The sequence below is a fragment of the Acomys russatus genome, chromosome 18, assembly GCF_903995435.1.
Source record: "Acomys russatus chromosome 18, mAcoRus1.1, whole genome shotgun sequence".
In the NCBI taxonomy this organism is placed as follows: Eukaryota; Metazoa; Chordata; class Mammalia; order Rodentia; family Muridae; genus Acomys; species Acomys russatus.
The window spans coordinates 44,300,042-44,315,579 of record NC_067154.1 but is presented as its reverse complement, the minus strand read 5'-3'; the positions used below and the strand labels follow the sequence as shown (position 1 = coordinate 44,315,579).

At 40.4% G+C, this 15,538-nt stretch overlaps 1 protein-coding gene across 1 annotated transcript in view; it reads right to left on the bottom strand.

The window, feature by feature from the left end:
• Scel (sciellin) overlaps nt 1-15,538 on the bottom strand; it is a 104,951-nt gene that overhangs the window by 76,075 nt on the left and 13,338 nt on the right. Inside the window, exons 2-8 of the mRNA XM_051160934.1 lie at nt 15,298-15,359; nt 14,340-14,454; nt 11,487-11,546; nt 8,234-8,302; nt 4,812-4,850; nt 3,517-3,594; nt 1,422-1,487 (exon numbers count right to left, since the gene is read on the bottom strand). Coding sequence (XP_051016891.1) covers nt 1,422-1,487; nt 3,517-3,594; nt 4,812-4,850; nt 8,234-8,302; nt 11,487-11,546; nt 14,340-14,454; nt 15,298-15,340 — 470 coding nt within the window. The 5' untranslated portion in view covers nt 15,341-15,359. The remainder of the gene's footprint in view (nt 1-1,421; nt 1,488-3,516; nt 3,595-4,811; nt 4,851-8,233; nt 8,303-11,486; nt 11,547-14,339; nt 14,455-15,297; nt 15,360-15,538) is intronic.

Genomic DNA, 15,538 nt, shown 5'->3' with positions numbered 1-15,538 from the left:
CCCACAGATGTACACTCTTAAGAGTCAAGCATTTTAAGAGAAAGTGGGTGTTATTTGAAATTACGATTATTTAATGTGTTCTATAGCTTTACTGACATGTCATATTTGTATATAAGTGTATAGAAAGATGCAGAGACAGGCGTGAAAGGGTAATTTAATTTCCTTGCCCAACTAAAGTTTTATATCTTTACAGATCCAACTTAAATTACATCAAAGGACATTTATTTCCACATATTTCCATCATTTAGAAATAAAAGCGACACCAGAAGTCTGTGTAGCAGATGGGCATTTAGAAAATACGCCGATGTTACACTACACACACACACATAGGGTTTCACAGTTGTAAGCAGGACAAAAATCTCCTTGAAATATGGAAATATTTTGGTGAAGATATTTTGGCTTCTGACATGAAAAAATGTAGGCTATCTTAATGTACATCTGACCTTGGTTGGAGGCCCCTCCTCTCTCCTGTGTTAGTGGAGACATACACCAAAGGAATTCGCCGCTTCTGGAAGACTCTTCTCTAAAAGCCAAGGTTCCGGCTCTGTGTTTTGTTCACAGAGAGAGCCCAATGATCCAGAATGGTATTTGATGGTATTTGATTCATCTATTAAATACTTATTGAATTGCTGGTCTATAATTTTAGTTATGTTTCTTCTCAAAAACAACAAGTAAATGGAAAACACTCATTTGTCACTTCATGTTTATAAGGAAGTTGTCACCCATATCCCCACTGGTCATCTGACCTTGAAGCAGATGAACCCACAGTGGAGCCCCTGCCTGAAGTTTGGCTCAGTTCTCTCCCTGACACTTTTAGGAGTTGAATTGTGTCCCCTTGAAATTCCCATGTGGAGGTCTTCACTTGTTTCTCCTGAGAATGCGGCATTTGGAGGAGGGGGGTCTCGTCAGGTCTTGTTAGTGTGAGTTACTATGAGGTCACATTGGAAGAAGGCGGAGCCCCAGTCCAACAGGTCTGGTGTTCTTAGAAGCAAAAGAAGTTTGTGCTCAGCCTCGTGAGGATGACAGTTGGCATGGAGAGTCAGCCTGTTCAGACTGGGGAATGTCAACGATTGCCAGGAAGCCAGGGCTACTCAGAAGGGCAGGATTCCCTCACCTCCCTCAGGAGGAGCCGACCCCACCCACGTCTTGATCTTTCACAGCGAGGCAAGAACTTCCCACGGCTTAACCTGCTACAGCTGTGGCACTTTGTCATGGAAACCATTGCAGACTAACATGGGCAGCTACTCAGTTCTCACAGCTTGTCACATTTCTCCCCTGACCCACTCCCACTGGGCACCATCATCTTCAGAGTTCACACAACCACCATCAACTTATTCAAAAGCACCCACAGTTATACACCGCCAGTGGCTGATATAGTCTTCCATCGTGGCAAAGCAATTACACCTGACGCCCTCCCTTACCTTCTGCTGGCTCCTGGGCTTAGAGAGGCACTGTGACCAGGAGGGGGTGGTGGGAACCAGGACTGTCTGTTAAGAAATGACATCAGTCATAACCACGGCGTTTGGATGGCTGATCCCACCCAATCTGGTGGTCCCGGGGAGGCGGGGAGGGCAGTTGATAGCTAAAAAGATATGTCTCACAGAAAGCCTTGGAGATAAAATGAACATTTTCATAAGTGGCGCAGGAGGAAAGGATCCTATACTTCAGGCTGTTTTCCCTCCACGTGAACTGCTTTTTTCATTTCCTTTGGCAATGTCGACATTTTATTACAAAGTAAAAACTGAGAGAATAACGACGGTTAAGCCTAGGCTGCAGGTTTGTGTGTGTTCATCCTGTTGTTCTTTCTCTTTTTCTACTTTCCTGGTGTAGTTCATAATGGAAAGAACAACTTTATTCTCTTTCAGCCTTGAAACTGTCTGACAAGATCCACCACCAGAAATCGATGCCACGACAATGCTAGCCTCAGAGGACTTTATAGTTCGGGGATATAATTTTATACAACTATCTCTGTAGCCAAGGACTCTGCTGGGAAGGCTAAGATAAGAACAACAAAATGAAAGAGACAAAGAACGTAACGTGGGATGGGGGAGGGATGTTGAGGCTGAGGAGGCCAGGAACACTGGCCAACACTCCCGAAGTAAACTGGCTGGATTTGCTTGTTACATGCATCTCCAGTGGACATAACTTCAATCTAGCCATGACTTTACAGCAAAAACAAAAACCAGTGTGTTTCCTGGTAAGTGAAGGAGGGGGAGACCTGGTGGCACTCAGAAGAAGGACAGCAAGTAGCCAAGAAGAGACTTGATACCCTATGAGAATATATAGGGGGACGTAATCCCCCTCAGGAATAGTCATAGGGGAGGGGAATAATGGGAAAATGGGGGGGGGGGGAATGGGAGGATACAAGGGATGGGATGAACATTGAGATGTAACAAGAATAAATTAAAAAAAAAAAAACCAATGTGTTATAGACTACATGTTCTGTATCTATTCCCCCACTGTTAGATACCTATGTTGGTTTCCATAGCTCATAGTTCTTGTGAGCAGTGCTGGAGTAAATACTGGCATGTTTGATTGTGTTTATTTTTATTTTTTAAAAACTAATTTTTAAGTATTTTCACACAGGTATGTATTGTCCATTGAGTACACCACTACCTTCCCTCTATTAACCCTCCCTCTCCCATTTATCTGGGAGATGCTGACTTAGAGTTCTTTAGGAACATACTTAAGAGTATAGTGGGTCACACGTCCCCTGAATGGGGGCACTCAGAGGAAGGATAGCAGGCTATCAAGAAGAGACTTGATACCCTATGAGCATATACAGAGGGAGGTAATCCCCCTCAGTCACAGTCATAGGAGAGGGGAGTAAGGGGAAAATGAAAGGGAGGGAGGAATGGGAGGATACAAGGGAAGGGATAACCATTTAGATGTAATATGAATAAATTAATAAAATAAAATTTTAAAAAAGAATATAGTGGGTCACCTAGTAGATTTATTTTTAATTTTATGGGTGACATAGACTATATATATATATATATATATATATATATATATATATATATATAAAGAAATATAATTGTCTAAACTTTAGGCTCTAAAGGAACAAAGGAAACAGAGTGAAGTCTGAAGAAAGGGCCTTTACTCTGGTTTTAAGTAGAACTAGGCTGATGTACAGAGCACAGGGGGAACCCAATGGGTGCATGGTAATGTGTGGTTATTCACCAATCATGATTTCAAGCCATGCCCTGTAGCCCCTGTAGCACAACGTAACTTATAAGCTCACCATCAGAGTCAGCTAGAGGAGCTCGGTGTTTAGGCCCTCTTAGAATACACAAACTCGGCTTCCGTACCAACTACTACAGAAACCAAAGAAAGAATCATCAAATCATGACCCAGAGCTTCAGAGATGTAAGGATGCTATGATATTTGGAACGAAGACTGAGAAAAACAGTTCTGGACACACCTGCAAGCCTTGGGGGGTGGTGATCTGGCAGTTAATAAGCAACCGTCTTTTGCAGGGTGTTAGCAAGAGGCAGACCCAGGGGCCCGTCTTACCTCTTTTTCTTTACAGGTGTGGTAGCAGGGGTGGAAGCCGTGGTGGTAGTGTTTGCACTAAAGGAGCTGCCAGCAGACCTGTTTAGTGAGCAGAGCAACAGGTCATCACTGTCCTTCAGCTTACACACACACACACACACACACACATGAGTGCACACACACATATACTTATTCGCAGGCACATGCATGCCTTTGAAACATCTTATAATCGACTGCCCATCTACAATAAAATATTTCACTTGCGGATCAAAAAGCAGTAAGAAAAAAGTTCTTTCTTAGTTTACCTGTTCTATACCCTATCTGAGTCTTGCACAGCTAGTTAAAAAGATGAAACTGGCTGAGAAAGTTGCTAGCACATGGTGTTAATCGTGTGAAGTTCAGGTGAATCCATGTGACAGGCTGTGGATCTGTATTCTCTTCATCTTATTACTATGTTGTGTTGACAGACTCATACTGGTTTTTTTGCATTAGAAATATGATCTTAAAAATTGAGGGACACACATTTGTAATCTCCACTTCACACTTATTAATATGTTCAGATCCTCCAAAATGGCAATTCTGCTTCACACATTAAGATTAAGATCCAGCACACAAAGTATTTTATCCATAAATACAATTATTAAAGGTAATTATATTCAAAAAGTCCATTTAATTTGTATTGCTTACTAGGAATATATGCTGGGGGAAATGTGCTTGACAATTTCATGATTCAGCACTAAGGGAAGAGGCACTGATGTGAGGGGTGTAGAGCAGAGAGATGAGGTGTAGAGTGAGAAAGAGTAGGAAACAGAAGAAAACCATGGCCCATCATTTTACTTTATTTTGCTTTTATGTGCATGGGTGTTTTGCCTGCATATGTTTCTGTGCACCACTTACAGTCAGGGTGCTGGAGGATGCCAGAAGAGGGCATCAGATCTCCCCAGGACTGGAATTACAGAGGTTTGTAAGCTGGGTGCTAGGAATCGAACCTGGATCCTCTGAAAGACCAGCCAGGGCCCATAACCACTAAGCCATCTCTCCAGCCCTGAGTCTGTTTTTAAATATAAGATTAGAGGCGTTGATGTAAGCTTAAGTGATTGGTTGGAGTGCTGGCAGGTAAGCTTTTGTAGCACAAGTCTAGCCAGAAAGTACTTGATCCCTTGCTGCCTAGTTTGGTTCTTCTCCTCCACTGCTAACTCTGCCAACACCACAGGGCCGAGGCTGTATTCCCATGACACCTTTGGCCTGAAGGCTGTACGCCTTGATTGTTTTCAAATGCATACAAGGAAACACACCTCAGTTAGGAGGATACTTACATCTTCGGTGCTTCTGATGCCCTAAATGTGGACAGTGTTCTGGAAAAAGAAGGAAACAATGGCACAGTTTGAGCAAAGGTGAAAACTCAGTTAATTCTTCCTTTATTTGTGCTTGTCCATGAATTTAAAGTCACTAGAAAAAGGTAGAGGTTACTTCAGAGAAGAAAATGCATAACTATCTGAATAAATTTGGTGAGATGCTTTCATGATGCCTAAAATCTCCTGTATTGGATCACAAAATATTTTTTCTTCAGAAAATTCATTATTATTTACACCCAATGTCTTAAGATGCTAAATTTGATGATTTTTCTAAGCAGTAGAAATGTAAAAGTATAACCCTAACACCCTAACAGAGACATGGATGAGCTAAGAGTAGGAACCCACAGCAACTGAGCCTCTGGGTTTGTAAGCTGACATTTTGTTCTATCATGAGAAAGATGAAAGGTTTTTCCTTGTGGAAAGTTGTGCTTAAAATATATAGGATAGTGAGGCCTGTACAAGGCTCCCACTAGATCAAGCCAGTCAACATTCCAGAATGCAGCAAAAGGGTATCCAAACTCCCATTCCCAACTGAAGAGTATTGACAAGTAATGGTTTCTAGAGAGTCAAGGTTTTCTTTAAGAGTGCTATTCCATGTAACACTTATATAATTCCTGATTGTTTCATGGTTCTTCCTGCTGTATGTAGCTTATTTTGTGTGTAATAATATAAATGTATATGTAAAAAAAAATATATTTTTAAAGAGTGCTGTTCCTGGTAGGTTGACCAGGCTCCAATAGGGGGCACCACAGCCATAAGCACATGAGCAGCACAAATTTGACTTGGACTATACAGGTGTGTAGGTGTGTGTGTGTGTGTGTGTGTGTGTGTGTGTCTGAAGAGAATGTTCAGCAGTTAAGAGTACTGGTTGTTCTTCCAGTGGATCTAGGTTCAATTTCCAGCACCCATTTGGCAGGTCACACCTTCCTCTAGCCTCCTCCAACACCAAGGCATGCACATGTACATGCAAGGAAAACATCCACAAATATATAGATAAGTGGATGAACAAATAAATAAAAAAATTTAAAGGAAATTGAGGAGAAGGGATGGATCTAGATGAAGTTAGAGGGAGGTGTGGCAATGAATGTGATAAAATGTATTATATGCATATATGAAAGAAATGTTCATAGAATTGTTTTTAAATATAGAGAGGGTAAGAATTTATGAAGCACTACTAAGCACTATTGTGAGTTGTTAAATAAAAATAAGTAATACTTAGAAAAGATTTTATTTGAGCTTTTCCAAAGTCAGTGTATGTTGCTACGTATTGGTAGGTTGGTTATCCAAGATTTGGGCCTTATCTGTTTCAGAAACAGTGTTTCTTTCTGAGACTCCTCGTACACAACACAGATGTTTTCATAAACATTTAGTTTGTCAAACTTCTTACAGACCTCTTTGATGCACGAACACTTTCATATTTAATCATTTGCTTGTAAAACAACTGTTTTCTATGTGTTACCATTTTCACACTATTTGAAAGTAAAAGGGGCTATTGAGGCCACGTTGACATTGTTTCCAGTTTTGAGTGTATAGTTACATTAGCTGTTCACTTTCTGGACTCACTGATATATTAACTCATTTGGATTTTTGGTGCCATGGTTTGAAAATGACAGCAAAAAAAAACATGGAAAGAACTTAGCTGCCTGAGTTGCTCACTCCCTGGGTAATAGGCTCTCATAAATCAAGCAATGGTCTATTGTGTTAAGGCATTTAGATTTGGGGAAAAGGAGAGGTGGATTAAAAACACTGTATCTTGACAAATTCGTTTACTTCAACAAACATAATTGTTAGGCCCAGGAAAGAACCTGCTTTTATTATTCTGCTGAATTGGCATATTATTTAAACTGACCCCTTCCTTATCATTATAACTATACATTAATGCATCAGAGAAACTTCTATTTGCAGTAGATGGTAAGTAACACAGTGACCCACAACTGGCAAAGGTGAAGAGAAAAGGAAACCACAAAATGCTCAGCTTTATATGGATTATATATAGTCCATACCCCCTTCTCCCAAAACTCAGGGATCTCATTGCAGAATAGAGGGCAGAGAGAGTGTAAGAAAAAAAAAAAAAAAAAAAAAAACAGTGAATGGCTATAATGGAACAGTGTGTTCTGGACAACAGGGCGGGTGCACATATAAATTCACAGCACTGTGATAGCATTAACAAAACCATGCAATCCAGACCAGATCCCAGCAAATGAGGATGGGAGTTGGGCAGGAAGTCAAACTCCTAACCATGAAGCTATTGGCAATTGTTAGCCTCTTGGAGAGAGACAATGTTCTCTAAAACTATTCCCTGATAAGCTGAACACAATCTTGTGGAAGACTCAATACCAACCTAGATCAATTAGTCTTGATAGGTAAAACAAAAACAAAACAGGACACAAAGTTGAATGAGAACAGACCTCATAGGCTCATATGGTTGAACAACTGGTCCCGGTTTGGTGGACCTCTTTGGGAAGGATTATGAGATATGGCCTTGTTAAAGGAGGTGGGTCACCAGGGGTGGGCTTTAAGGTTTTAAAAACAGGAGCACCACCCCCTTTTCCTGCCTCATGGCTAAGATCAAGATGTGAGGTTCCTCCACTCTGCCATCATGGACTCTAACCCACTAAAACCTGAAACCAATTAAATGCTTTCTTTTATAAGTTGTCTTGGTCATGGCGTTTTATCAAAGCAATAAAAATGTAACTAAGACAATGAGTGTGGAGGGGGTAGATCTGGGTGTGGCGGGGGAGCATCATCAAAACAGGTTGTGTGCAACTTTTAATTCAAAGAATTGTTTTTAAAAGATCCAAGGGAAAGCTTTACTTCAAAAGCAGAACACTAGGGGGCACCCTAACCTAGTCTTTGAAATAGTCTCCAGCTTTAGGATCTTTTATTTTTCATACCATACATTATTTCAACTTTAGCACAATTCACAGTTCTAACAACAAGAAGCTGCTGCTTTTTGCCATCAAAATGAAAGAACCCAAGATTGGAATAAAAACTGACATTCTTCTGTGTACATGGAACTAACAGAGTCCATACAGGGTCTGTCTGTCCTACCCACACTCAAAACTCATACTCAGGTCACAGTCTTCTAAGTTAATCTACTGTTCCCTAAAATCTAGACCCTGGGAAAACAATTCATCTAGCTAAGATTCCATGGTTGAGGAGATAATCCGGTCTCAGGAGGCTTCTCCTTTTTGAGATAAAAATAGCAGCAGTGCAAAGACGATGTAAGTAGACACTGCAATGCCTCACTGCACTGTAAGAATGGAATTGATGCTAGCACACAGTGGGGTTGATGCTAGCACACAGTGGGGTTGATGCTAGCACACGGTGGGGTTGATGCTAGCAGTGTGTTTAAAGCACGGAAGGGTTCACAAGTACCTCACCTGTCCAGCATGTCCTCAGATCTGTACCGGCTAATTGTGGCTTTTGGCTCATCTCTCTCAGTCATTTTCCTGTAGAAAACAAAATTACCAAAAGATAAAATTACAAAAATATCTCATAAGACTTATCACAAATTTGACAAAATGTTAACCCATTTATCTAGGAAAGGCACTTATTACTAAGAAAAAACAAAGTTGTCATACGTGAGTTTTCCAAAATTTTACTTGGATAGAATAAATTAGGGCAAACTTAACTCCTGCTGATAAATGACACTTTGTTGGTCCCAATGATTTCCCCAATCTTTCATAAAGAACCAAAGTGTAACATACTCACACCAAACTTAAGGAAATATGAAACTAATGCCAATAGTGGCTAATATGATCTTTCAGTGCTGCAGGTTTCTACAGAACAGGAGCTATCTTATCATCGTGTAAGCTTTGTCCAGTTTTGTCTTTTTTAAAAATATTTTATTAATTTACTCATATTACATCTCAATTGTAAGCCCATCCCTTGTATCCTCCCATTGCTTCTCTCCCTGTCCATGGTGCTGAATGTTAAACATGGCATTGCAGTAGTTAGCCTCTTGCGAGGGTTTATGGCATGTATTAAAACTGGACAAAGCTTTTTGTTATTATATGCTCAACATTGAGAAACATGACCACGGAAGATGAAACAGAAGATATTTTTACTCAACTGATTAAATAGAAGAAACTCTACTTAATGATTCTTGGAGTCCTGTGACCTGTAAAAAGCAGGACTTGTGGGAAATTATGGTGTGGTTTCATTGTGTTTGCATTTTTTGGTTTAATTTTAAACTCAAAGTAACATATTTATTTTCATTGCAAATACTTGGAAGTAGGCCATATACATCACATTTTGCCAACTAAAAATGCATCTTGCTTACCCACTTAAGGCTAGAAGACAAATTACAGACATATGTCCAAGTGAAAAACAAATGTTTGATGTGATAAAAGGTGTCTGGGCAAAATTCAAGGAAGTGATAAGTTTGTAAAATCTGATTTTTAGATGTAAGAATCAGAGGATTTCCTGATAATGTGCAACTTGGTCTGGGCTCTGGAGGATGAGCAGACAAAACATTTACAGTGGGCTGATGGAACATACAGTGAAAGCGAGAAAGAAGGAAAGGAAACCTCCAAAAGACATCAGGAAGTTATGCTGTGGTTCTGTCTGGGCATTGCATGAATACAGTGGGTGGCTTCTCAGGACATCCATAAAAAGGCCACCTGAGTATGGCTTGTAGCAAATGGCAAGAGTGCTGTCTACTATGTGAGAAGTTCTGCATCCTGCTCTCAGCATCTCAAAACAAGCAAGCAAGTACACAAAGCAAAACCACAAACAATTTGACAACAGCAACAAAACCCACCCCATCTACAAACACCATTGCTTTAGACTTTGCTTGGCTTTGTTCGTCTCTTAGCACATAGTAATGCTTCCCAAAATCCTACACTCTACGGAGAGCAAACTTTGTGGGACCTTATAGCATCATTTGCTATTATTTCTTTTTTCTTCCTCTCCTAGACCTTTCATTGGGATTCAGATTCAATGGAAGCTGGGGCTGTTTGGGATCAAGTTCTCAGCTCAATGTCTGGCTCCAGGGATATTTCATGGGTGATATTAACTTGATTTGACATGATCAAATGTCCAAAGGGCCACATAGTAAGATATTGTAGTCTCAGATTGTATGACACTGTTATCCAAGATGATGAGAGTATGTTAATTCAGGCTCTGCTCTGCCAGCTCTTTGTACACATTGCCATCTCTGTTGGAACCTGCCCCCACTTTCCCAATATGCCCAACAGCCAGCCTCATTTAAAAACTTCCTCCTTGTTCTTCAGGCAGTGGCATCCACCAAAGACCACTTCCTTGGTGGGTTTGGGAATTATATGGGCCAAAGCAATCTCTCCCTTTCCTCTATTTCCACACACTGTCACACATCTGTATCATAGCTACCTCTTGTGGTAAACGACAGTATTATAGCTCATGGTCTTTTCCATTGGTGTAAGAGCTTCTTACTGTCCAAGGTTGTTTCATACATTGCTGCACTCCCACAATCCACAGATGCTCCAAAGTGACTGTGTTGCCACCACAGAAAACCCTCTATGGCTGGATAGAGAAGCAACAAGCAGCATCATTTGAGCCAGTACCAGGGGAATTTCGCATACTCCGTGAGGAGACTTATCTGTGATATTAGTTACAGGTTGTCTCTGGTTCACAGATTCTGTAACTAGTGATAAAAGCCTGGTGAACTGCTTATCCAAACTGCTGGCCCCCAAGAAGAATATTGCAGGAAAGAAATATTTCAAATATAAATTAAAACTAAAATATAAAATATAGATGGTATCAAGGCCCTGTGTACTGTGGGCACACTGAGAAGACAAGGCTTGGTTTCAGCTGTCACAGTTTAAACATGGCAGTGTGTGTTCTCTGGTGTTCTAGAGGAAGGATATTTAAATGCACAGAACAACTTTCATTGGTTGTTGAACTCAAATAATCATTGTCTCCTTGCTTGGTGAAATGAGGGCATATTGTAAGCCAGGTCCCCAATCTCCAAAACAATGAAAAGTAAGGCAGACGCACAGGTTGCGAGTCCCTACAGCACAGAACAGGACACTGAAATGCAAGCCACTGCACCAGATGAAACTCATCTGTGATAAATAGGTTCTTGTAACAGGTGTGGCTGTTCCTCAGCACGTTGAGTGCAAGTGTGTACTGATGAGGCTCTTATCCATTTGAGCAGTCTGAGATTAGTCCCAGCAGTGTGATTCCTTCTGTTAACTGAATTTCCCTATTCATTTGTACTTCTCAATCTACTTAATACCACAGACAAGTCAGTGTTTTGCCACAAGCCTACAGCTTTCATAAAAGAAATGTGTTGTCCCATATAGCATGTGAGCTCAGAGGCAACTTATGTATTTGAGTCTTCCTTCCTATCAAAGCTGTCTTCTCAAGCCATGCCCTTATGAGAGCTCTTTATCTCCCTGTCAGTGGAGTGGGATGATGTGGTTAATGAGCCTCCTCTAAGCCATAGCTTTGGGAGCTGACACAGAATAAATCCCTGATGATATTCTAGAGTCTCCTTTGCGTTCACAATTGCTGGAGAAAGCTCACTGGTAGCTACAAATACACATCTGGTTTGAACACATCTTCTCTCTAAACCTCTGTGTGTGTGTGTGTGTGTGTGTGTGTGTGTGTGTGTGTGTGTTTTAAATGATGTAATCATTGTAAGGTGCTCACCTGTCCAAGGCATCATGGGAGTTATGTCGGTTGAGCACCACTCTGCCATAATTTTCATCTCTGCAGAGAAAGACCAAAATTAAATTACATCAAAAGTTACCATAATGTTTGCTAAGCACTAAATAAGAGAGACAGGGAGAGAGTTTACGACTTCAGGCAAGGTTAATTTGTTTTACTCCATGCCTAAGAGCACAACCATAAATCTAAATTAACCAGTCACAACTTGCCGGAGTAGAGTGGAGTAAAGCAAGTTTGACAGTACAAGTCTATTTGTCCCATGAGATTTCCACATAAGTCAACAATGAGTCAGTGCTTTGCTTATTGTGATTTTTTTTGAAACCAGAACATAAGACCATTACAAGAAGAAAAGGCAAACGTTCTCTGCAAATGTTCTTCAGGCTTAATTAAGCCTGCGATGTCTGCACATTTTGATGGGTTTCACCATTTGCCTTGGCAAAATATAAGGAAACGAGGACTAGTGTTTCAAATGAGGGATGTTAATCATTCATAGGAGATTAAGCCCATCCTTTGAAGCATTGGAATGCATGTGCCTTAAAATACCTATTAAGTTAGGCAGAGAAAACATTGTTTATGCTCTTCAACAGATGAGATCATTCATCAGACTTTGTGGCTTTTCCTAAAGTCACAAGATTAGTAAGTGACAAAGGTGGCTTACAGCCCAGATCTTTGTTTCCTATCCTCTACTTTACCTATCAGCCCTGGGATAGAATTTTATACATAAGTTGCCAAAGCTACGTCACTCTTGCTTTGAAGAGTGGGCATAAGAGTGAGTGCAGGCAGCATTAGGAAGTGGCCTCAAAACCCAGCAGAAGGCAAGTAGCTGAACTTCTTCCTGCCAACGCCCAACCCTGAAACACCACATTTTCTCCGGTTAGGCTCCATTAGATTTCTCAACATTTTTGAACTATGCTTAGTAAAGCCATGAAAGAAACTATAGCAGATAATTAAAAAGAAAGATGAGCAGAGAAGCTGAAAGAATGCAGCAAAGCTACACACTCAGAAGGCCACCAAGAGAACGTTTCCTTCCTCCCTGTATTCTTCCTTAAAACCCAAGAGCACAGCAGGCACCAGGCATGTTCTTACCTGAAAACAAATGATAACACACAGCCCAGTACCGGGGCCAATGGGAGCTAGGAAAGCACCTGAGCCAACTTCCTCTTCACTCAGCAGCTACCATGCCATCCAAGCCAGCTTCCCTGGGCTTGCTTAGGGAGGCTTGCTTGGCACAGAACCAACATTCCTACCAACCATGACTTATCATAGGCATTTCTACCTATTAATTCATCTATATAAATAACTTGAAGCCAAACTTTATTACCTGCATTTGTAAAAGAGAAGTGCACTCACAGAGGAGCTAAGTGCAGATTTGGGGGGCAGAGCAGGGAGTAATTATTGCTCAATAGTGCTCAGTCTAACAGTGACTGAGTCTCTGCATGTCACTAAAAGTCCTTAAATAAACAAGATGCAGTAACAGAAGTTAACATACTTTTTTTTACCAGTTATTGCAAGCACTTCCTCAAATAAGCATGTCTTGGTAGTGTGTAGATGTTTAGAGTAAGTATCTCAAAATGCAGTTTCTCAACATAGGGCTAATAACCTTCTGTGTTTGAAAGTTGTTGGCTGTGAGGTCTCTCCTGCATGCTTCAGGATGCTAATCAGTACTTTGGACCTCTACTCACTAATTGTTAGGTGTATTCCCCAATTTCATGAACAAAATTATCTCCCAACGCTGCCAAATATCCCCTGGGGTAAATTGTCTCTGCTTAAAAAATGCTGGTATAACAGAAATACAATGGATCTTGTTCAAATATGAATTTAACCACATAATAGATTTGCACTACTTGGACAAATTATATAGCATCTCAGAACTGTAGATTTCGCTCTTATAAATGAGATCACAACACCTACTCTATATGTTTATAAGAATTAGTGGTACTTCATCAACCAGATACCTGAAATCAAATTTAACACGTAAGGAAATCAGAAAATGAATCCATAGCTATGCATTATTTATAAGATATAACTTATTGATGATAAATATGAAACCAGGCTAGATGAATGCCTATCATAAATCTACGTTGTGAATAGGTTGGAAGCTTATGGTCATAGTTTCAGTTCTGTAAATACACAGCTAGCAGAAGCGGTGCTCAAAGCCAGTGATTAAGTGGGTGCCCTTAAATAAGGCCACAGTCTTCCAGCCACCTAGAGGTCGGTGGTCAGAAGGGACTAACCTGGATGGGAGGTTATTGATTTTACTTGTGCATATAGAAGCTTTAATTATCATTGTATTTGTAAACTTGGAAAATTACGGGCATGATCAATACATCATAGAGATGATTGAGTGCTGTCTTTGGGGAAATGGGATATTTTGCTTCCTTTTCAGTTTGCAAAGGAAGAAGAAACACCTGTTTTAGTTAACAGCCATGCTCTCTCCATAACAACTCACATTTTTGTGCATGTAAATGCTTGCTTCTAAAAGTGCAGATTTTCTTAAGAATGTGGTACAACTGATTTATGCTTACTAAATCTTACAAAAATTAGGCCATGGAGCTATGAGCTTTAGCAGGAAAGGGCTGCTTTTTAGATGATTATATCTTCCAAATGGCTGCCTTTCATCCATGCATTCCTCCCTCCCTCCCTCCTTCCATCCATCCCTCCCTCCCTCCATCCTCCCATCCCTCCATTGCTCCCTCCATCCATCCTTCCCTCCATCCATCCCTTCTTCCCTCCCTCCATCCCTCCATCTATGCCTGCATCCTTCCCTTTTTCCATGCCTGCATCCCTCCATCCATCCCTTCATCCATGCTTGCATCCTCCCCACATCACACTCACTTTTCTTCCTCGGGGCGTTTCTTTATCCAGCTGTTATCCTGTAATAAAGCCCTTCTCTTGTTCACATCATGGAAACCCTGTGGTCTCAGGGCAGCCGCCTGGGCATTTTTCATATCTATAGAGAGAAACACGAACAGCTATAGGAGAGTGAAACTGAGTATGGGGCGTTAACCAGGACTTCAGAGGCACATCTTGTTGGCCTTGTCTGCACTGGCAAGTCTAGTGGCTTTTAGAAGCAGGTGTCCCAGCAAGAGAGAACAAATCCCACACCCCATCACCAAAGATAACAAGCAAACGTGCTCAGATGCCAACTGAAACCAGCAGTGCAGCTCAGGAGGCCCCATCTGAGGCCCAGAGAATGCAAGATTTTCAGGCTGAGACAAACCCAGCCACGGTTTAGGGGCCAGCCATTCAGCTCAATGAAAATACGCCTTAGAAACACACAGTACATTTTGATGCATTTGATTACATATGACTTAGTTCATGAATCTCATATTGATTTAATTTTTTAAAATTACAATGACATAAGTGCAAAGTACATCATTTTTTAAAAATTATTTTAATATTTTAAAGAATTTCACACATGAATACTAACTACACTCACATCACATCCCCATGCCTCATTCTTATACTTTTTTAAAAAAGATGCCTAACAGGCAATGCTAATATAATAAGTCCATTGTTTACAAACAATAAATATCTATGGTAAAAACTTATGACCTATGAATTCATTTTCTTCTTTTCTTTCTTTCTTTCTTTCTTTTCTTTTTTTTTTTTTTTTAGTCTTGCTGTCCTAGACTTGCTTTGTAGACTAGGCTGCCTCGAACTCACAGAGATCCTCCTGTCTCTGCCTCTTTGCATACTGGCATTCCAGGAATGCACCACTGTGCCCAGTTGTTTTTCTATATTTTAAAGGGGATTTAAAAAAATTTTTTTGAGTAAACATTATCTACATTACCATTTCCAGTAGGAGACTTTTTTCTTGAGGAAAAATTCGACATGCTGGATTCTAGTTAGGATCTGAAAATAAAATAGGGATGAGAAAAAAATAGTGATGATATTAAGAAACTTCAAGGAGCAATTTAATTGCTAAGATATATTTTTCAACAATAGTGACAAAGCCTACAAGTATAATGAATGTTACATAAAGTGCCTACATAAAGAACCTGAGTTGTATCTGTTCCAAGGACTGTATTTTA